The following is a 21,917-nucleotide window of genomic DNA, read 5'->3' on the forward strand; positions in this document are numbered from 1 at the left end:
TCTACATGTGGTGGATGGGGGTAATAGAATGCAGGGAGCCACTGGGGGGAACCAGGCTTTACCCCCCTGCTTTGCCTGGGGGGGGGGGGGGTGCAGGAGAGGGGAGGAAATATAGAAGGAGGAAGTAGCTACTTCTGAGCAGGGATTGCAGAAGTCTGATCTGGTCAGTGCCTTCTTGGTCTGCCTCCAAGTCAGAGTGTGTGTGATCAGGGAGAGAGAAGATAGATGAGTATACAAGGTGCCTCCAGGCTTGGGTTACACTTAGAAGTGTGGCTGTCACAGGGAAGTTGGACAGCATTCTCAAAGCCTATGTGCCCGCGAACCTGGCCATAGAAGCCAAAACCTCCCGCGAATGTGGTACACTGCGAAACATTGCTGGTATGGCTCATTCTCGTCAGGGGGCATGGCAAGATGACCCTGGCAAAAGCCTTTATTGGTGTAAACTGCTGTCCAGCTCGACAATGCCAGAAGTACAAGTCTTCATCTGCTGGCTCCCAGAGGGGAACCCTGTTCCGCTTGTATGACGCATTCAGTACAAAGTCCTGCTCACTCCCCACTGCGGCCTGTGGTTGCAGTCAGATGGGAAAAAGGCAAAGGCCCAGCCTTTGAGGTACTGGGCCACAAATGTTTGCTTGATTGCGAACTCCTCCAGAGCAGGGCGGGAATGAGGAAAACTGCCTTCCCTGCTGCCTATTCTCCTTCAAAGGATAGGTGCAGCCAGAGGGAAGGCACACAGTTGCGGAAAGAGGGTATGAAAGAAATGTCGTGCTTGGAAATAAGCCATAGTCTCAGAGACAAGAGACAAGAGGCACTGCAAAAGCTTTGATGGGACAGAGATGAGCTCTGTTGACAGCGTGAGTTTCTGAGTTTTCTGCACCTCAGATAATTTACTGGCCAGCAGCAATACCACTGTCAGCTGATGAAATCCTCACCAGCAGCAGGCAGAAGCAGATAATACAATTGATCATGAAAACCTGCTTTTGTAACCTGGCAAGACTCCATTAGTAGGAAGTGTTGCCCTAACCTTTCCCCTTTTTCCCTCTCATTTTCCAAAAAGGGAAACTGAGGCACAGGGCAGACACATGAGACTTGCTTTGAACCTCATTGTGTGTCTGTGCTGGAGCCCTGTTGGGAACTCAGAAGTGCTGCAGTGAATTTCATGGGCCTCCTCTGGCCTCAGCTGGGAGGCATATTCACTCCCTGTTCATTGAACTGCAGCCTGACAGGCAGCCTGAGAATTTCTCCAGGCCTCCCAACCCCCATTTCTCCCCTCCCCCAGCTCGCAGCACATATTTTCCCAGACTTTTCCGCTCACTTCTCCAGTGGTGCTGGGGTCCTGCCAAGCGCCAACCACTCTGGGAAGCAGGGCCTCCCATTCCCAAACCAAACAACTGGGAGAAGGAAAAAAAAAATGCAAGCACACATACACACACACAAGACCCTTTCCCCCTCAGAAACCTACCAGCCTTCTCTAGCTTCCTTCTGAAAATACTGGAGACAGACTGCTGACTTGTCACTTCTGGCTCCTGCAGAAGAGAACTATTGCTAACCCATCCTCTCTTCTGCCTCCCGAAGACACGTGCACCCCCACAGGGTATAGATTCCCAAATGAGGTTTTGCTGCAGCATGAGATTCCCAAAACCTTCTTCCCAATCGATTTTGCAGTGTGAGGAATGTCCCCTGCTTCCCCCCACCCTGCTCCTCCCCACAAAATGCCATCCATTCCCAGGTTCCAGCACTGCCATATAGCCCTGGCCCTGATGGCATGAGTAGGTCGGCTTGGTGCTGAGCTGGGGATGAAGACCATGGCCATGGTTTGCTCCAGAGCCTCAGCTTTGCTGGGAGGCAGCTCCCTGCAGCGGGGCTGAGCTCCAGGCCAGGCACACTCCTCCAAAATGAACTGCTCAGCCAGGGAGGTGATCGGGGATTGAAACATGCCAAAATGCAAGGACTGGGGCTCTGCCAGGGAGAAAGGATGACCAGAGTAAAAGCTGATGTCTCTCCCAGCTGGCAGGAGAGCCCGCTAGAAATGCCATGGCTGGGGAGAAAAAGCATGGGGACATGCAAAAGAAATAATCCATGAGGGAATGAAAGATGAAAAAGTTTAGGGACAATGACTGGGACAGGAATAGCTGGGGAGAGAACACAGGAAACTAAGTGAGGGGCTAATACACAGGACAAGGGGCTAACACAGGGGACTAGCAGCGAGGCCAGAGACCTAGATCATTCCACCTGAAAGAAAGGCTGTTTCTTGCCCCTCTACACCCCACCTTATTCATCCTGAGATGTTCAGCCTGAGGCACTACCATGCTGCCTGCCTGCCGCTTGCACGGAGTGCGGTCTGCTCTGCCTTCATTTTGCTGCCCAGGGCTAGGCTGTTTGGAAGGAAAAAGGAAGATAAAATATATATAAGGGAAAGGAAGTCCCTAGGAAAGAGTTAAAAGGCGCTGAAACCCAAGCCATTTTCAATGGAGAGCGCCTAAAGCCAGAGAGGAGAAGGGAGGGAGCAGGTCCAAGCTGAGCTTGTGCATTCAGCAATGCCTGTGCCAAGAGCCAGCTCTCTTAAAGCCATGGGCCTGTGGGCTGGCTTTGTAGGCGGAAGTGAGCCAGCGAGCAGGGCCTGGGGAGCACACAGGGGAGCCCTCAGCCTCTAGGGTAAGCTGCCACGCTGCACTGGGATGCAGGCAGAGGGAAGGGGGGGCAGAGGCTGGGAGAGGGGGGGCTCTGGGTTTGTTTGCATGTCTGTCCCTTGTACACATACTTCTCTGCAGTCTGCCTGCTCTGCTGTAAGCTTCCTTCCCCCTCCACAGTAGGGCAGCTGCCCTCTGGTCTTTCTCCAAAAGCCTGGCATCACCTGCTGTTCGACAGTTCCTTTGGGGAAGGTGCTGGGGGTCAGATCTCCTCCTGTGACAGAAAGAAAAGGGGAAACTGACCCTGGGTCTGGGGACTGAAGTATGGAGAGAGAAGTGATTTGGTCGCAGGGAAAGGAGGGGGTTGAATTTAGGTTCCTAGCCCACAGCTGAAGGGGCCTCTCTGCAGAGAGGTGTAGGTCAGATCCCAGCTGGGAGGGTCGGGTTAACTCCCATGAAGAGTTGATACAAAGTGATTAGAGGTCTGGAGAAGCTTTTCACAGTCCTCCCACAGATTCAGCAACTTATCAAAGCATGCTTTTGCTAAAAGGGGCTGTGTGGTTTGCCATGTCTCCTTCTTCTGTCCCAGCCTGGGGACTGAATCTCAAGGTGGCTCCAGTGGTCTGCCTGGTGGCAGGCTTTGAGGATCAAGCCTTCTTCTAGGGTCGACACCTAGTCTCCATTGGTCTGGACTGAAGGGTGTGGGACATCCTCTTGGGCTGTGCGGTTCCCACTCAGATTGCAGCCTTGAAACTCCAGGGAAATCAAGCACACAGCTCCTTCCACAAACCAATGCCATTTTCATCCCACCACTGGCTCCAGCCACCAAGATCTGTTGTTCCTCGGTAGTCTCTCCTGTGTTCTCTCCTTCTAATGTCTAATTCTGGTACTTCCTTGTATTTTCCCAGGTCAGCATGGAAATAATTTGCCTGCGCACATCCCTGGCCTTCCTTGTCCTCCCTCTCATCGTGCTTGGGGCACCCACCAATGAACCCAACCTCACAGAACCAACTCCTAGTGCTTGTAGGCGCTGTTGTGACCCACTGGACTCCTCCACAGATGCCCCACCACTTTCTCCCAGTCACCACCACTTGCCCTACCCAATGCCAGAGGTCCGTCCATATATCGACATCACCATACTGAAGGGTAAGTGCCGAGCTTGGCCCCAGGGTGCTGAGGCCTGCTTAGGGACCAGTTGCACTGTGTTGGAGACAACAGCTGTGTTGCTGGCATCTCAGTTAACCTGACAGACTGCCAAACGCCATCCTGAAGGGTATGTGCTGACACACACTTTGCTGAGGGCCCAGATGTTTTGTGCCGTGACCAAGGGTAGCCTGAGGGAGGAAGTGAGTGCATATCTTTGCTGTGACCTGTGTCTCAGGAAGCTGCTTGCTGCCAGCTCTTCCTCCCTGCTAGCACAGAAGTGACAGTGCCAGGCTGGCAGTCCAGTCCTCCTTCCTTGCCTCAGACTTCCAGAGTGTCTTGTAGTGCCTAAGGGAAGGAGCAGCCTTTATCTAGCTGCAAAGTATGCAGGCTTGGAGGGAAGACAGTGGTGCCAGGCATGGCTATGAGGAAGCCTTCTCTGGCTCTGTGGGTCACATGCACTTAGGGGAGGGAGGAGGGCAAGAAGAGGTGGCAGATATTTGGGCATACAAGATGACTGCCTCTTCTAGGCTAACTGGCAGTGACACCCAGCTTATTCCACCTTGCTGTGGCTGGCTTGGCTCAGGGGGAAATGTTCCCTATTTTAGATCAGCTCCTCCTTTGAGGTCCCCCCCTCTTTCAGCCTTTGCTGTGGGCAAAAGTGTGTTCCCAGCTGGATCCTGCTCCACTCACTCATTGTTGTTCTGTGATGCCTCTGGACTGGCTGGGCAGATGTTCCCCCTTTCGTGCCCTATCCTGGAAATAGCTGCAGTTTAACAAGGCTCAGAAGTGCATTCAGGGGCAGATAGAGGCCTGGACTAGGATGGGGTGTTGCAGGGGGAACTATGCACCAGCAATTTTGCAAAGCCACACAAGAGAAGGAGGGGAGAAGGGGAACCAAGCACAAATTTGGAATGCTGTCACTTGTGCTGCAGGCTGTTCTGACCCCTGTCTCCTTTCCACACATAAAGTACAATCTTTTGCTATTCTCTCTCTGCATTGATGCCTGCCCAAAGTATATACGCATAGCAGGCAATGCACCAACCCCAAAGTAGAATTGCAGTATTACATACACAGGAGGACCAAATGATGCTGGCTTTGTCACAGTACCAATCTTCTAACCTTCACTTCACCAACTGCCAAGTCCAGCTTGGATCTTCTCCCTCCAACCTCACTCCTTGTCACTCTCTAATTATACTCTCCCATAGACGTCAATGCTTCTTCTCCTTCCCCAGCCTACAACAAGAACTGTGTTCCCACTGAGTGGGTAACTGTGTCATGGGAGAGGTGTGTTGGAGGGCAGGGACTATGGTGGGCATAAGGGAATGTGGAGGAGGAAGAAGAGGCCAAGAGCCCCAACGATGCTTTGCACTGTGGGCTCCATCTTGAGGTGGAATTCCCTAGGGAGAGGTCCTAGTGCCTCCAACAACATCATATCATGTGGTCAGCAGGAGGTTAGCAAGAAAAGAGACCCTAGTCATACCCGGAGCTCTGCTGGCTCTTTTTCCATAAGGCACAATGATATTGTGACTCTCAGGAGCATTCTTTCTTCTGGCATTGACCCATCCTTGAGCAATTCTCTGTCTCTTTGTTGTGCAGTCTCACTGCCACTTCCACTTCTCCCGCTGGTATTACATGGGGGATGTGTCCTCTGCTTTCTCTTGTAGGAGACAAAGGAGACCGGGGAGAGCCTGGGATGCCAGGGAAATGGGGCAAAGAAGGGCCACGAGGTGAGCGGGGTGCCCAGGGCCAGAAAGGCAGTAAAGGACAGATGGGCACAGCAGGGGACCCCTGCAAGCATCAGTATGCTGCATTCTCCGTGGGTCGCAAGAAAGCACTGCATAGCAGCGAGGGGTACCAAGTCTTGATCTTCGACACAGTCTTCGTCAACCTCTACAGTCACTTTGACATGTTCAATGGCAAGTTCTACTGCTATGTAGGAGGCCTTTACTACTTCAGCCTCAACGTCCACACCTGGAACTTCAAGGAGACCTATATGCACATCATGCATAATGAAGAAGAGGCAGTCATCTTGTATGCCCAACCCAGTGACCGCAGCATCATGCAGAGCCAGAGCCTCATGCTGGAGCTGCAAGAAAACGATGAGGTCTGGGTGCGGCTCTACAAGCGGGAGCGGGAGAACGCCATTTACAGTGATGATGTTGATGTGTACATCACCTTCAGTGGGTACCTGGTGAAGCCCAGCCTTGACTAACTGCCCCCTCCTGCCCCCTGGGCCTCTTTGGGTTTTTTCTTCTTCCTCTCTCTCTCTCTTTACTGCCCGCAACCACTGCAAACCACTTGGAAATGGGCCTGTCAAGTCTCAGGCATCGAGCATGAGACTCGCCATACTGGCTCCCACCTCATGCTCCCTCCTCTCTCGCAGCCAGGCCTGTATCTGTGCATTACAGCATGACACTGCTATCTCTTACCACCTCACCTCATTACCCCAACTTAGGTTCTTGGCTTGTTCTATAAACTGCCAACAAAGTGTATCTGGCATGTGGAGTCCTGGAGCAGGAGGGAAGCTAAAATGCTGTTCCTGGGGATGGTCCCTCCTTGGGATTTCATGCACAAAGGACTCCTATACAAAGGGCTAGAAAGTTCCCACTGCCTAGGTGCATCCTGGCTTCTCTTTGTCCTGACTGGACATGCCAGTTTTGCAGCCTGCAACATGACTCTACTGTCAACTCTCCTGCCTGTAGAGTGGAGAATGGACTGAAGTCTGTTGGCCCCCTGTAGCATGAGGAAAATGTAGGACTGGTGAGAGATGATACTGTCTTTCCAAATAAGGGACAGCCAGCCTTCCAAAGTATGTCATTGACTTGCCTTAGAAACCATTTTATATCACAGGGCTCTCAGGTTACAGCCCGGACTTCTGGGTCTTGTGGCCCTTCCCCAGCCTAGGTTGGCTGTACAGTCTAGGCCTGGTGGGATAGTCTTCTGCTGTGTCAGCTCTAGCTTTTCAAAGAGAGAAGGGGCCAGACCCTCAGCCAGACCCTACAGAGGCATGTGCCCACTGAATCAGTCGAGTCTGCCACTTTATCCCCATGGATCATAAGCGCAGAACAAGAGAGAGAGAGAGAATCTTTGCAAACTTCCCCAGAGCACTACTCAATTTCATTTCTCCAGCTTGGGGAAGGCAGCCCAGTCCAGTATGGGATATCCCCTTCCTAAGTACAGATGGTGGACCAGCTTCTGCTGTCTTCTTTGGCAGAAGTGCATCCATGCTGTTTCAGTGATGCCAGCAATTATCCCTAACACTTACGGATATGAGAGAGTTGGGGCAGGACCATGGCCCCTGTATGCCATCACATCAGTCCTCCTGAAGGTGGTTCTTCTGCATCACTATGGAGGGACATCTGTTTCAGGACCTATTGCAGTTCAACCAGTTTTCAAACCTGGACAGGTTGACACCTCTTTGCCTCTGTGAGGGAAAAGAGGTAGGGGCAAAATGGTCACATGAAAGAAGTGAGACTTCAGCACCTTGCCCCAGTATTATAAACATCCCTGTCGCATGTTCTATGTCTTTTTCTGGCAACCTTATCAGAATAACTGGGAAAAGCATGCAGCTAAAACAAATCCTCACTCTTCTTGTCAGGCTGGGGAGGTGGTGGGAATGGATGCCAGTAGTAGGATTTTCTAGTACAGGTCTCACGCTGCTTTCACTCGCATCCCTTTGGGGTTGCTACAGTCTTGGAGGGGAGCAGATGAGGCTGACTCAGCACTTTGGGAAACCTACTTCCATGTGTTCTGATACTGCTGTACACAGCAGTGCTAAGGGTTGTCTCTTTTTTGAGTCTCAGGACAGGACAAGCAGGAGAAACTGTATTTCTCCTCTGCCCATAACTAACAATGAAGTCTTCTGACTTAACTAGCTTCTGTGGTCTCATGATTAGCCATGGTGTCTGCCTATAGTACCTGGGACTACCAGAGCTCTCCCATCAGAGATATGCATCAGATTATTATACAGGATCAGGTCAGGTACACTCTGCCCAGGATGGCAAAGGCACAGGGATATGGGCTAAATATTAAAAATGAACTTGAGAGAATTGCAGGCCATTTTCTCTCTTGTGCTGATTACTTATCCTGCCTGCTTTGCTAAGGAAGCTATACAGACTGGAATGAGTTTCAGACTCTTTGTGTCCCTGATCCTCATCACCATTCTTACTTACACTGTGGGTATAAAAACAAGTTTCAACTGAGGCAAAGCTGGGTCTTCCCTGGTGAACTGTGTGGTGATGGGATCATAGGAACAGAAAGGGACTGAGTTTTTTCCTCTCCACTGGCAGATTGGGTGTGTGGAATTGCTCAGAGACAAATTTCAGGCAGCAGAGAGGAAGCAGCATGCTGGAGGTGATGTTCGGGACCAAATCCCTTTATCTCTTCCTGAGCTTCAGGCGGCAAACCCAGATATTATGTAGTTACAGTGTACAGTGCCCCTCTGTCTCCCTGAACAGAAGCAAGCCTTTCTGATACTGAATATCTCCAGACATGAGCTTCTCTGTTCCTCCTTTCCCATTTGTTTTTTGAGTGCCAGTGACAGGTCTGTGGCTCATGTGCTGCCCATAAGCCAGGTGGTGCCTGATGTGCATGGGAGAAGATGGCAGGGGGACCAAAGCATATATTTAACAGGCTTCTTGGTGCTAAACAAGACGGCAATCCCTTGGTGCTAAATCAGATTTCAAGAGTCTTGGGTGCTTTCTGGAAGGCATAGTAGGCTGAGTTGTAATGTACTGTGGAATTAGTGGTGCTTTATGTGACAAAAACAAACAAACTCCAAGAACTTTTGTATATATATATATATTTTTTCAGTGGTATTAAACTTTTCTCCCTGGTTGTTTTGCACTTTGATTTGCATTTTTCCCTCCTTCCTTCTGGGAAGGCTTTAAGCAAATTGCGGGAAGGTTTCTTTGGAAATTACCAAAAAAAAAAAAGAGGGGGACAAAATACACTGTATGATTAGTCTCCAAGTATTTTACTAATTTCATTGAGGAAGGCTGGGCTGAGGTTGGGCACCTTTTGAGAGGGACCAGATCCTTTATCTTGTGAAAATTTTGGCACACCTTTCTATTGGGTATTTAGTAAACAAGAAAAGAGTGAGTTTTCCCTGTGGTGTTTCTATTTTCTCTGTCAAGAGGTAACATCAGGAAGTGTAGACTTAAAAGGGACATTAAATTGTTGACTAGATAATTGTGCTTGGAAACAATAGGGTGGGTGGTAGTTCAAGAGTTAAACTGGACACACTTTCTGGAAGACTTGTGTGTGATGGGAATGGCTTGAGATTTAGGTCAGAGGTGAAAGAACAAGTGATGGTTGCACATAAATTTGGGGAGAATGGGAAGACTTGATGGTCAGTGGGGAGTGGAGACTTGGAGATTTGGGTGGAAGATATGAGAGGGGTAAGGTCCTAAGAACAGGCAGGAGGCCCACTGGAGGTCTCAGTGCAGGACAAAGAGGTAAGTGGGGTTTCTCACAAGGTCTTTGGGGTTTGTACTGTGTGGACTAGCACTCCTGCTGAAGTGGAGGAGTGGACAGGAGAACAAGGGAACATGCCCATAAAGGACCTCCTATTCTGAGTCTTACTCATCTTCGAACATCTTCTCCTGTGATTTGATGTGTGCCAGAGGCCTGTTTGCCAAGGGGTGGTAAGCATAAGCACATTGTCTCCACATCCTCACAGGCCTCTTTGGCCCTGTGTCAGGCCCAGAGCTAGGGCTACATATATCTCAGTACCTAAATTCCCGAACACGTGATAATCCAGCAGTGTGGCCCAGCCTTCTGCAGGTTTTTTATTCTCGCCTAAGCAAGCAGATAGAAATATATCCTCAAGAAGTGCAGGGATTGTGCCTGTGCATGTTCCTGGCCCATTGAGGCAAGATACTGGTAGATTGGAGGTGCTTTTGTCACACTTAAAAGAGATGAAAAGCAAGGAGGGGATGGCATGCGTACCTTCTAGAAAAGTCTTCTGATTCAGGCCTTCAGCCTGCCCTCTTGCAGGGGAAAGTGCCACCAGCAGCGACTGTTCAGCCAAATCCCTTGAGGCTAAGATGCATGCAGCCCTGGCAGGGATCTGTAGCATATGCCACCATGGAGGCTGACTAGGGAGTCACCATGGGTGAGGCTGACTAGGGAGTCACCATGGGTGAGGCTCAGCTCAAGCGAGGTGGGCCCTGCAACACTGTTGAAGGAACGGCCCAGGTCTGAACCAGGTCACACTAGCCCTGGTGACCAACCAGCATATGCAGCCATGCCCCACAGGCCATAAGGCCTCCAGTCACCTCATTCACTCTGACACTGGGGCCTTATCCATGCAACAGTGGCCACTCCATGACATATGGACCTGGAGCTGGGGACAGCCTGCATGGGTGCCATGCCTGTTGCATGGGCCAAAGACCTGACGCCCTGTGCTTCTGGGGCTCGCACAAGAAGCATGCCCCAGGGCAGGCAGCACTGCCAAGCAGTGACAGTACTAGACCTGGGCCATGCCTCTCTTTTCCACGGAGGAGTGGTCCAAGCCCTGCTGCAAAGGGCACTGAGGGCTTCTGTTTTTCTCAAGCTTGCTCAAGGTATCTGCTGAGGGGTTGGCCCTTTAACTGGCTTCCTGCGGGTTTGTGGTCTTGCAGGTATGAAGGGGGAGGGAGTGGAAGAGAGGAGGTAATGGGCAGGATATGGTGCTGTCTCCGGGGAAGAAAATGCATGTCAGGCCCAGCTCAGGAGAAGCTGAAGGCTCTGCAATTGCTCCTTATCCTGTGACAGCTGTTGGAAAGGAGAACAGAGAAAAGTGGGGAGAAAAGGGATATAAAAGGCCCTAAGGAAGGTGCAGGGTTAGCACCAGGGAAGGAGAGCCAGAAGGAGATCCTCAGCACTCATGCAAATGCAGGCATGCACGCAAGTACCCAAAGCGCTAGGGAGGGCAGGGGCGCAGGGTGGCAGGAGCTGACTCTGCATCTCCTCCAATCCTGGCCAGACTTTGTCATAGATGGGGCAGTCATGGGAGAGGGCTTAGGTGGCCTCTTGAGCCTCGCCTCAACTTCTAGCCATGGTGTGGGGTCTGCCCCACTCCAGGGAATTCTGTGCTAGGAGCGCTGTTCCGGAGGCCGCCATTCTGGGATGTGGTACGTTTCCCCTTTTCCAGCTTGCTGTCCCTCCTTTCCTTCCATGTAATCCAGACAGCCTGCTTTACTTAACCCTCTGCCTTGTTTATATCCCAGAGTCCGGGGTGGAGAGGGGGCAATACAGCACTGCAGCCAGCAATGCTCAGCACTGCAAGCAGAGCCCCAGACAGCATATTGCAGCCAGGCACCATTAATAGGTTAAAGCTGCCCTAGCTCCTCTCTTTCTAATGTTCCCTTTCCTAATGCCATGTGGAAGCCACTGTTGGACCCAAAGGGCTGGTTGCAGACCCTGCCCGTGGCTGCGTGGAAGATGGGGCACAGCTGCATTACTGAAGGCAATCTTTCCACCAACTGACACCAGGCTGTGAGCATGGCATGGCCCTCCTCTGACCACAGTGGGAAAGGGAACGTTTGCTGGGCCATGCCAGGTTTCAGAGGCCAGCTCAGAGCTGTGCTGTGCTATCACACCCACACATGTGTAAACACACACGTACCAACCCCATATGGACATCTCTCGCCTTCCTGCCAACGGAAACAGTTGCCCTTTGCAAGCCTGGCTCGCTCTGAAGATGCTATCAGGAGGTGGGTAGAGGGGGGCTGAGGCAGCAGGCCTCTTCTGTACAAGCACAGCTCCTTTGCATCATGATCTGCCTCCCCCCCACCCCCCCAACAGCCCTCAGTGATCTCTCTCCCCCCAGTTACACCACAGTGAGTGGCAGGGCAGAAGATTCAAGTTAAAGGCTTCTGACACCTTCTCAACCCACAGGCCAGTCCCATCTCTTGAGTGTGTATCACTTAACTCACAAATGACCAGGGAATTATTGTAGAATCTCACACCCTTCTGAGTCTCTGCTGGCAACTACTAAAATAGGAGGGAGCAGAGAAACTAAGGAGTAGGGGAATCCTCATATACCCTGGGAAGGCTGAGAATCCAGCCTTGGATGAGTGGCAGCTGTGTGTGTGCTTGATTTTCTTTAACCCACTTGCATCTGTGCCTTCAGGAAATGAGGCTGACATGCATCAACCTAAAATTGCTGAGGACTCTTGACTGTAAGGGCGCCCAGACAATGCAAACTTCAGTGCTCCTCTGAGCTGGGAGATGTTCCTGAGCCCCTCTGGTTGCCTCTGAGGTTAGTGGCAATGCCTCAAAGAAGCTGGGGAAGGGAACGCCCCAGCAAGATGAAAGAGGGCAATAGGTCTATCTCACTGATACCCATCCAGCAGGCATTATTTTCATTGTTTGGGTTCCCCACTGTAAAGACCTGCCTGAACTCCAGATGTTTGCCATACCAGTGTCCTCATGCAAAGCTAAGGCAAAGTACCTCAGAAGCAACAGCATGGGAACTCTCTGTTGCTCAGTCCTTCTCCACCCTCCTTTACATAAGGCCCCATGGTGATGGGAGAGCAAAGTGATGGCAGAGGAGACTTCTTTGGACTTACCTAGAAAAATGGGTGCATATTTCATCAGGTGCCTAGCGCTCACTGCATTCTCCTGTTTGCCCTACGCTTACATTTCTAGGCTTATTGCATTCTCTCATCTGCCTGTTTTTTTCTATGTGTCCTTGATTCTGCCCCTAGAGAAGTGGAATGGAACAGATTACTAGAAAGGACTTCCCAGGCAACCAAGCCCTGTACCCTGCAGCCATAGGCAGCAATTCGGTAGATCTTTTGGTCCAAGGGCCCACAGATTTGCCATTCCATATATACTCCAAAATATCTCCCACATCCTCACTTCACACTGACTCCCACTTCTCTCTCCATGTGGTACTTTGGCAGCACTATTTGACTCTTAGAAGACTTGTGCAGGTTGTTATAGTTGTACCACACTTCAAGCTTGGCCCTGCAAGGGTTTGAAATATTCTTAGGATTTTGAATTCTTCATGATATTTCAGAGTCTGAGGCAATCCCCTGAGCCCAGGAGAAGCTTTGTCCTCCTCCCCTGCCAATAACCCTTCTAATTGTGGAGCCAGAATAGCCATGCCTTCATTGCAATGAGTAGGCCAGGAAAGGACAGTGGCGTGTTGGATCAGTACATGATTTTCTTGCCCTGCAAGGTGGCAACCTGACTTCTGAGGAAATGAAGATCATTGCCTCCTGTTTTCTGCAGGGCTTGTTTTCCACTCTACCCCCTTTAAACTCCAGTGCCAGCTGTAATCACCATTGCAAAGCATTATGCAGAGAGGTGTCTCAGTACAAAGTGCAGGGGAAACAGTGGGAGGGTCAGGTGAGGACTGAGAAGGGCGAGAGGAAAAGGTCAGTGACGCAAGCCTAGAGTGCTGGCTCTCTTCAGCTGAACTGCTCTGCTCTGTCCGTGGTGTGCTATTTCTTCTCAGCAGTAATTCACACATCTGGGGGCCACAGCTCCTTCCACCGCCCACGCTCTTCCTCCCCCCTCACGGGGGCTAGGGAGGGGGAGGGGGAGGAAGGAGGGAGAGCTATTGCACCAGGCTACCAGCATCATTTCCAAGACCAGAGGGGAAAAAAAAACAGCAGCCCTTTTCACAGCCAGATTACCTCTGGGCACTGTGCACCTCTGATGAAGAACCTGCTGCCTGCAAAGGAGGTGGCGAGGGGAGAAAGGAAGGGGATCCTTTCTCTTGGGATGCAGGGAAGATCAGCACTGGGGAAATCTATTGACACCATTGTCCTCAAAGCATAAAAGCAACAGTGCAAGTTTCCCTCAGAATTAAGCTATCACCTGAGCAGACCACAGCTAATGGAAGGGACCCTGGTGCCTCTGGATGTGTGTCATCCTTGGCCTGTTTTCAGGGTAAACATTCAAGTGGAGCCAAATGCTTGATCAACCTCAGTGTTTTCCCACTCAGCTGTGCTGCTGTGTGTGTGTACACAGGTGCAGAAAGAGGACATTTCCCTCAAACCTTCTCCACATCCTGTTCCCAACTGTGTGGCACTGCACCCTGACTGAAACAGACCTCCAGCCCAGTCCTGGCGCTGAAGGATATAATTGAATTTCTGAGTTTCAGGGAGAGGGAGAATTGCCCCAGTGCTCTGCCCTTCTCTGCTTTTTTTGAGGGAGGTGCTGGAGCAACAGGGAATGATAACATTTCAAAAGACCTTTCCCTCCTGCCCACGCATGTCATTCTCAGGAACCAGAAGAGGAGCCAAGCGTCACCCTGGTCTGGTCTTTCTCATAAGGACTCAAGTCCCATCTCCTCTAAGGCTTCCACATCCCAGTTACCAAATATGGGCACAGCCAAGGGGCAAATGTGATGAGATCTGGCTTGGTCTTTGTGTTTATAGCAAGGGACCTGAAATGGCGCACATGCAAAGGGCTCTGTGTCGTGTCTCTCAAGGAGCACCTTCAGGCTCTTCAGTGGCCACAGCGGGGAAAAAAAGTCTTTTCCACATAGATTCCTTTTTTTTCCCAAGTGAGGGCCATGCAGTGTTCATAAGGATCAGGTTCATAGTCTCTAGTAACAAGCAACCCTTCCTACTCCACCCCCCCCAATCAGTGAATGGCCTCATCAGCTATGTACAACCACATTCAAAAACCTTGTCAAGCTGCAGAGCCACTCTACTAAAGGTGGTTCACCTCGCAGAAGGACTCCCTGGGAGGAAAGGTCTTCAGAGAAGCAGGCCCAGAGCTGAAACCCTGGCAGAGGTAGGCTGTCAAAAGGGATAAGGAGCTCACCTATTTCATAAGGTGGTACATCCCTTGGGGGCATGCACTGTCCTCAAGTCCTTGGGAGGAGTATACTTCCCAAGCATAGAGCTGTGGGAGACAGGCAGCTGCCTCCAAACAAGTCATTTCTGTTCAGGCATTTTAATGACATAGTCACAAATCAGTAAGCCTCGAACGGCTTAAGGGAAGGAGGGGGTTGGCCTTTGAACAAACATGACCTCATCAAACATGTTAAAACAAAATCACCAATATAATTAGCTCCCTTTCTAAAACTGCTCAGACGCAAAGATGAAGAGAAGGGAGAAAGAGCAAGGAGTGTTCTGAGCAGAATACAGATGTTTGTCATAATGGTCTTTTCCTCCAGAGAAGGAAAGGAAATGTCATTAATTTGGGGGGAACACCTAGCTAATCACAGTATCTGAGGGTTTATTCCCAAGAATCTCCTTGAAGTATTATGTCTTGCCTTCATGGAATTTTGAACGCACAAACCTATGAATTTTTCTTAATTTAGTAGGTCTGGAAGCCATCATTGCTTCATATTAGGTTTGTCAAGCCGTTCTTACTGTACATAAGGCTGTTACATCTCTCTCTGTTTACTGCTAGAAGGACATACAAGCCCTTCTAACTGTAAATAGAGGGAGATGTAACACTGGCAAGATGCAAAACAAGGCTGGGCTTTGTATTTCCAAGATTGAGCATGTAACAAGGTAATAATCTCCCCAAAGACAAGAGCAGTCGCTGGTGCTGAATAGCAATAATCAGCTAGTTGAACACTTGCTGATTACCTTACTGGGATGCATATTTGGTATAATACTGATCTCTGAATCCAATACTGGCCTTCCTGTAGGTTGAATCACTTGCACAAATACCCACGCTTCAGTACAGGTTTGGAAGCAAGTTCACAAGGCATTTTGCCATGTTTTCTCAGCATTCAAGGCCAGAGGAATCCTCAGGGACTTGTGTGGGCAAGTTTTAACAATAGGAGTATTTAAGTTATAAATATAATATAAATATAATATAAATGTAACATTTGATATGAATAATTAATTTAATAATGCCCATGTCAGTGGACACCCATGTGTGATGCAGGATCTGGTCCCTAGTCTGTGAGTCTCAGTTCCTGAAGATGGGAAGATGTCCTTTATACTCCTTTTTATGCTATCAGAATTGAGATGCAGAGAGGATGTGAGAGCTGTATAAACACGTTGATAGTCCCACGGGTACACCACCTTCTTTCCAGTTAACGCTGATGAGTTTTCCATTGCAGGTGTGCCAGGCTAAGACCATCTGCATACACAGATACCACAGTTCAGCTGACAGAGATCACTTGTCACATCACCCTGCCTCAAACACATGCTCTGCCTCACACACTAAGTTCATGTGCTCAGACAAGTGCATAGGTACTGGGCCTCCCATCAGGTTGCTAAGCCCAAGGGTATTGATGGACAGAGAGGGCCAAGCCCAGGGTGAGGACCCATGTCTTTGATGGGTATCTCTAGGAAGTGATGCATGGTCCAGGTGGCCCTATTGGCACTGCAGATGATGTTTATGCCAACATGATAGCTGAGCCTGCTCTCAGAAACCCACAAACTCATCAGGGAGGCAGACATCCATACCTAGGAGGTCCCTTAAACCTTGACTCCACTGCTTGGGCTCCAGCCCTTCAGACCAAAGTCCTGACATTCTGCCTAGTGCTATGCAAACACAATGAGGAGCCAGGACTCAGGTCCTGGGTGGGAGTATCTTATGAGTGTCCTGTGTTCATGTTCATGCTCATGACTTCATAGCTATGTGTTCACAGCCAGGCAGGCTAAGAGTGAAACTGCTTGAAAGAAGCATGCTTCCCCTCCCACCCTTGTTTCCCCACTTCTCTGGGCCTGTGAGCACCACCAGCAGGGAGTGAAAGTGAACACCTCCTCCATCCCCTCCCATCTGTAGCCTCAGACTTGCCGCGGGTGAGAGTGCCTTCAAATGTCTCTGCTTTCTGCTACTTTTATCCCTGTTCTGCTGTAGCTTGCAGGGCTAGGGAATCCCTGCTTTTGAACATTTTGTGTATTTCTGTATATATTTGATATTTTCTGCTTTTATCAGGCTGATCTGTCAGGAGACTCACTGTAGGACAGAAGTTGGAAGGGAAAAAACACTGGAATATCATCCGCTGTGCAGGCAGGCTTAACACTTGCTGCCTGGCATGGTTACCTCATTGTGGTACCTGATTCCAGAACTTAAACTCCACTGCTTAAATACCCCTCCACTTACACAGGGTGACAGAGATTAACCTGAGGGCAGTGTTTAGCCTATAGCAACAATATCCCTAGGGAGGATGGAGAGGAAGAATAAAAAGCATCTTGACTCGCTAATGTCAGGCAAAGTTTGCTAGTTCAATACAAAGCAAAGTCTCTTTTAGACCAGTAATGTGAACAAATTCAATAAAGTACTCATGGGTACAACAAACAGTGGTTCCCCGCAGGGCCACTTTAACAGACGTTTTTCAGAGTAGAACCACAATTTAAAGGGAAAATAACGGCAGATGTAGCAGAATGTTATAGTTTTGAGAAGCACACATATATGAATGGCAGGAAATTCAAAGTAAAGGTTATAGTTAAAAGAAGATCATTTGGAAAGTACCAAAAATAACCTGAAGAGTGTCTAGCGATCTTCAGAATATATCCTCTCAGGAAGCAAACTTTGGCGGCCATTAGGGCCAGCTCTGCCTTCATTCCCTCACACTCTCCAAGCTCTTCCCCCTTCCCACTGCTCTCCTCCAGAGCAAAAAGGGAACAGGACTCCCAGAGGGATCTACTGAGCCCTCCACCTATCTCATCCCTGATGAGTCAGGTACTTTGTAAACCACAGGCAAGGTGTCAAAGTTAGCCTGGCATTCCAGTCCCTGGTGGGAGCTAGCAAAGGACTGTGTCTAGCCCAAACACAGCTAATGAGCTGATGAATTGCAGGATAATTTTACACCACACAATACTTTTGCACTTAAAATTTCTTCACTCTTTCTGTATCTAGCAACACTGTTCTCCTGTTCATCTCTGCCCTTCTGAGAAGACTCTCAGTGGACATACAATTGTAGATGAGAAGTTTCAGTAGCAGTAGTCTTCTCTACTGAAATTAGAGGGAGGAAAAAGATCAGCCCGTGAGTACGTAGCTGCTCCCACCTTGAGGGTTTTAAAAACTTACATGGCCTCTGACATGCTGATCTAGTCCGAACAACATCCTTAACCAAATCTCCAATGCTGCACTACTACCTGCTGCTTTAACACTGAACAACAAAACTCACTAGTGAGTTTGCATGTCTTGGTCGCCATTATAAGGACAGGAAGGTAATCAGAAGATTATCTTGCATGTATCACTGGTTGTGGTTTGGCTTGTCTGTGTAAGTTACAAATGGCACCATTCCTAATAAAGCAGAGGTAAAGGAGATTTAAAAAGTGTCAAATTCTCAGTAGCATAAGGTTCTGGGCAATCAAGTCTAAAAGTCATGTCTTAAAAGAGAGCAAGTATATTGATCTGTATCATTTGGGATCTGGACACAACTATGTTATTGTGAATGTGTAAGAAACTTTCTTACTGCATGCAGTTGTTGTTTTACTGTATTTTCAACCTGGTTTCCTATGGAAATTAGACTTATACTGAGGCAGTCTGTGTCTCAGTTCATGGGTGTTTGGCTGTCAGTCAGACTGTTGCCTTTCTTCCCCTTAGTTTTGGAAAAGTCAACCAATCCTAGTCATACTTGACGAAGAAGTACATGCCTTACTGCTATTAAAAAAAGGTGGCTGGAAGAAGGAAAGGTGGCTCTCCATTAGGACCATCACTGACTGAGAAAGACTACATTGTGACATCAGTCCTTACTAGATATCAAAAAATCTGCATAAGAATCTATCATGGAGACACATATCTACAAGAAACCAACCTTCAGTGAATTGGCTGGCCAGACAAATCCTCGTTTTCAACTGTAGCAGCAGCTCATCTTTACTAAGAACTAACCACATGCCAAGTTTCATTCTTCCACTATTTCAGCTGCCTCAGTGCACAACCAATCTCATCTAATTATTACACATTGAAAAAGAAGAAGAAAAAAAAGGAATTGGTGGGGTTTTGTGGTCTCGATAAGCTGAACAATATGTGTTTTTACTTCCCAAAGTGATCCCTGGCTTGAAGAAAGGTGCAGATGTCTCAGTCTGAAGGACAAACAGGAAAGATGATGGTTAACCTGAACACTGCATTGCAGCTGTGGAGCTGATGATACCAAGAAGTCACTCACAAAGTACTTCATGGCTTCAATCAAGGACTTTGGCAGCAGAGTAAGCTGTGCTGATTTTAAAAGTCTCTGGGAAAGGGGGGCTGTGTCCTGCTGATATATGCCAGGAACCCCTCGTGCCTGGACTTGGTGTAGGAAGGCTCTTGAAGCCAGGAATAGGTTTCAGAACAAGATGGGAGCAGCTGCCACACATGCAATTATAATGCAATATGCTCATCAGTGCTCCCAGCATTACCATCAACAGAGTCTATCTCATCCTCAGGCACAGCCTCCCTTTCCCACCTCCACCCCAAGCCTCATGCATAGACCTCTGCAACAAACTTCCTTCACACAGCTCCTACCTACTAAGCACATGTGCATGCCATTGAGCCTGACAGCTGTCCCCAACACCCTGGCCAACTTCCCTCAGAGACACTGAGGGAAAACATTATTTTCTGCCAGCCCAGGCATGGGATCAGGAGTGGGGATCTACAGCTAGCCATTTATATACCCTCCTAAACCTTCTTTTTTCTATCTTCTGGTCCTTCCTTCTCCTAGAAAAACTGGTGTATGCCTGCCTGAGGCAGTGAAAATGGCGGGGACATGAGGATGAGGAACAACAGATGGCCTCTGTGAGTCCAGAGATTTCTTGATGTTCTGTGGGCTATGACATGGCTGCCAGTGAGGTAACATGCAGGATTATAGGCCATTTCTTTGAGCCCAGCACAAATGAACTCAACAGGTGAGTATATGGTGAGGGAAGCTCTCAGTTCCAAGACACTCATTCCTTTGCCTTCCTGCAGCTTGCAGGCCATTACAGCTCCACTATGGTGGCAGCCTCCAAGATGCAACTACTGCAGTCAGTGATTGCCAAGAGCAAGAGAGTATATGACCCATCCTCCTCCCTGCTCCTCTTCACCAGAGGCTGGCTGGTTAGATTCCCCAGTTTCCCTCACAGATACTGACCATAGTGAGAGTTTTCAGCTGGCCAGCAAGAGCGTCCAAGTGACACCTCTCAGACCACTGGTCCATGCCATGCATAGTGAGGAGAGAGGCATTCCGTTCCAGACTGCTGCCTTTGTAAGTGAGTGCTTGATGCTGGAGTGGAGGCTGGACTGCAATGGTCTGCCAGAAATGGCCATGAGGATCCACTGCTGCAACCTCTTCTAAAAAGTCTCCACCCATGCCTTCAACTCCCTGTTCTGCTCCAACACTTTCTCTTTCTGAGGTCTGATCTCTTCTGAGATCCACCTTCTGGGCTGGACTGCCTATGACTAAAACCTCACCCTCCTCCCACACCTGTTTTTCGATAGGCGAAACCAATATCCCTTTGTTGTTAAACGAGGCCTCATCCTCCAGGTTTATGAAGTCCTCAAAAAGGAACTGCCTGGAGACTTGTGATTAGCCTCTGACAACTTTTGGTCAACAAAACCTGCTGCTGGACCTGAGCTTGAGCCTCTAGCTGCTCTAGGAGAGATAGATGAGGAACCCAGAGCACAGTGACCTCTGTGTGTATAAAAGAAGATGCTCATCTTCCTGCCTCACACCAGAGGCCATCTTCATATAGCCCAAACCAGACAGGAAATGTGATATGCTGCACTTCAGAGAATTCAGTTTGCATGTGGAAAAAGAGAGGTGCAGGGGGACACATGAGTGAGCGCATACCTATTTGTGAACTAGGCAACCATCGGGCTATGGATTTGTGTTTGTGTGTATGTCTTGACTTGGAAGGTGAGGACAATGTATATTTGGGGAAATGTCTCCTGTGGTGAAAAGACCTTCTAAAATTAAACATTCCCCACAGAGCCTGTGAGGGATTATCTATTTGTAGTGGAGAGGGAACATGAAGTTTCAGAACAAGGTGGCTATATCTTTTGCATACCTTGTGGCCTGTTGGACAAGCCATGTAAAACAAGCATAGCAGGAACTACAGAGCAGTCTTGCCTGGCTGAACTAAATGAGAGGCTCAGGTCAGAGGGAATGATTCCTTCACCTCCTGTGGGGTGAGGCCATGTTTGGCTAGGTCAACAAGCTGCAGGATGGTGATTCCTGTGGTGTCACATTATCCTCAAGTGTGAGGGTTGTGCCTCAAGCATGCTCACACATGGCACTGTCCTTGTTCCACTCCAAATCTGACCTGGGATGGGTCCTGTGAAACTGGGACAATGGTTGGGAGTCTGGTTTCATTCTGGAGTTACTTAGGTCAATGACTAGAATAAGTTTTCACAAACTGGCCCACATGTCTCTACTGGGGATTGACTCCTATCCAGTTTCAAATTGATCTGTGCACATGGGCAGACCTTGAGAGTGATATGAGTGGTCTGTCTGGGTGTTTGGGTGTCTTGTCAGCGTCCTGGGAGGACAGATCCTTTTCTTTCTCTTTTGCTCCCCAGCAACAGTTACATACTGGTCCCCAGTATAACTCAGCACTGCAAACTAACACCTGATCCCTCCACCCTTGCTTCTGCACCTCTTGCTCTACCAGCAGGAAGTAGGACGTGGTTTGGGGCTTTTTATTCTCGGCCTTGCTAGCCTTTTCGATACTTCGGGGCCTCGTCTCAGTCTGACAAGGCAAGCAAGCAGCAGCTTCCTGTGCAAAGGTGAGAGGGAGAAGACAGAGAGATCTAGCACATACAAGAGAAACTGCTCCACAGCTTTTTGCTCTTGCAGAACTGTTTGGCTGGAGGCCCATTTCCTCTCACGCCGGCAGCACTGGCGGACAGGTGGACATGCACTGAGCAAGGATCCTCCCCCCGTCCCTCTCCCTTCCCCAAGTTCCCTTCACAGTTTGGCAGCCAGCACCTGCTTTCACCCAACCCAGCAACCCAGTCCCCAGGGACTCTCTTCATCTGGACCGCCTGGCAGCCAGTGCCTGGAGCTGGAAGGTAAAGGGGGTGATACCAGCTGTCTCCCACATGGGGGTGGCTCATTTGAAAAGCGTCTTGGAAGGAGTTTCAGTCTGACAAACTGATTCTCGCCCTTGGGGAGGGCTGAGCGTATATTTATCTCTCTGTCTTTCCACAGTCCTCTCAAATCATACCCCACATCTCACAACCACCCCAGCTGCTTTCTTTCTCTCTCTTCTTTGTCTGTGAATGTGTTGTCGTCCTGTTTTTCTTCTGAACCCAGGCTTTTAT

General features: G+C 49.3%; 2 protein-coding genes across 4 annotated transcripts in view; both read left to right on the top strand.

Moving 5' to 3' along the window:
• The first annotated feature begins 3,544 nt into the window (after positions 1 to 3,544).
• Positions 3,545 to 5,988, top strand: C1QTNF6 (C1q and TNF related 6). Its single transcript, XM_026117913.2, has 2 exons — positions 3,545 to 3,776; positions 5,441 to 5,988. The coding sequence occupies exons 1-2, from the start codon at positions 3,545 to 3,547 to the stop codon at positions 5,986 to 5,988; spliced, it is 780 nt and encodes a 259-aa protein (XP_025973698.2).
• IL2RB (interleukin 2 receptor subunit beta) overlaps positions 3,688 to 21,917 on the top strand; it is a 32,616-nt gene continuing 14,386 nt past the window's right edge. Inside the window, exons 1-3 of one of the 3 annotated variants that reach the window (XM_026117901.2) lie at positions 3,688 to 3,776; positions 18,685 to 18,844; positions 19,339 to 21,665. Coding sequence is in view for 1 of the 3 variants with exons in the window: in XM_064512948.1 (XP_064369018.1) it covers positions 19,452 to 19,522 (71 nt within the window). In the remaining 2 variants the exon portion in view is untranslated. The remainder of the gene's footprint in view (positions 3,777 to 18,684; positions 18,845 to 19,338; positions 21,666 to 21,917) is intronic. The other 2 variants (XM_064512948.1, XM_026117900.2) reach the window with 2 other exon arrangements.

The sequence above is a fragment of the Dromaius novaehollandiae genome, chromosome 1 (assembly GCF_036370855.1).
Source record: "Dromaius novaehollandiae isolate bDroNov1 chromosome 1, bDroNov1.hap1, whole genome shotgun sequence".
Taxonomy (NCBI): Eukaryota; Metazoa; Chordata; class Aves; order Casuariiformes; family Dromaiidae; genus Dromaius; species Dromaius novaehollandiae.

Bases quoted from the DNA above. Each gene is read 5' to 3' on its own strand.
- C1QTNF6 (XM_026117913.2), top strand. From the start codon at position 3,545: ATGGAAATAATTTGCCTGCGCACATCCCTGGCCTTCCTTGTCCTCCCT. The intron at 3,777-5,440 runs GTAAGTGCCGAG...TTTCTCTTGTAG, and splicing joins CGACATCACCATACTGAAGG to GAGACAAAGGAGACCGGGGA.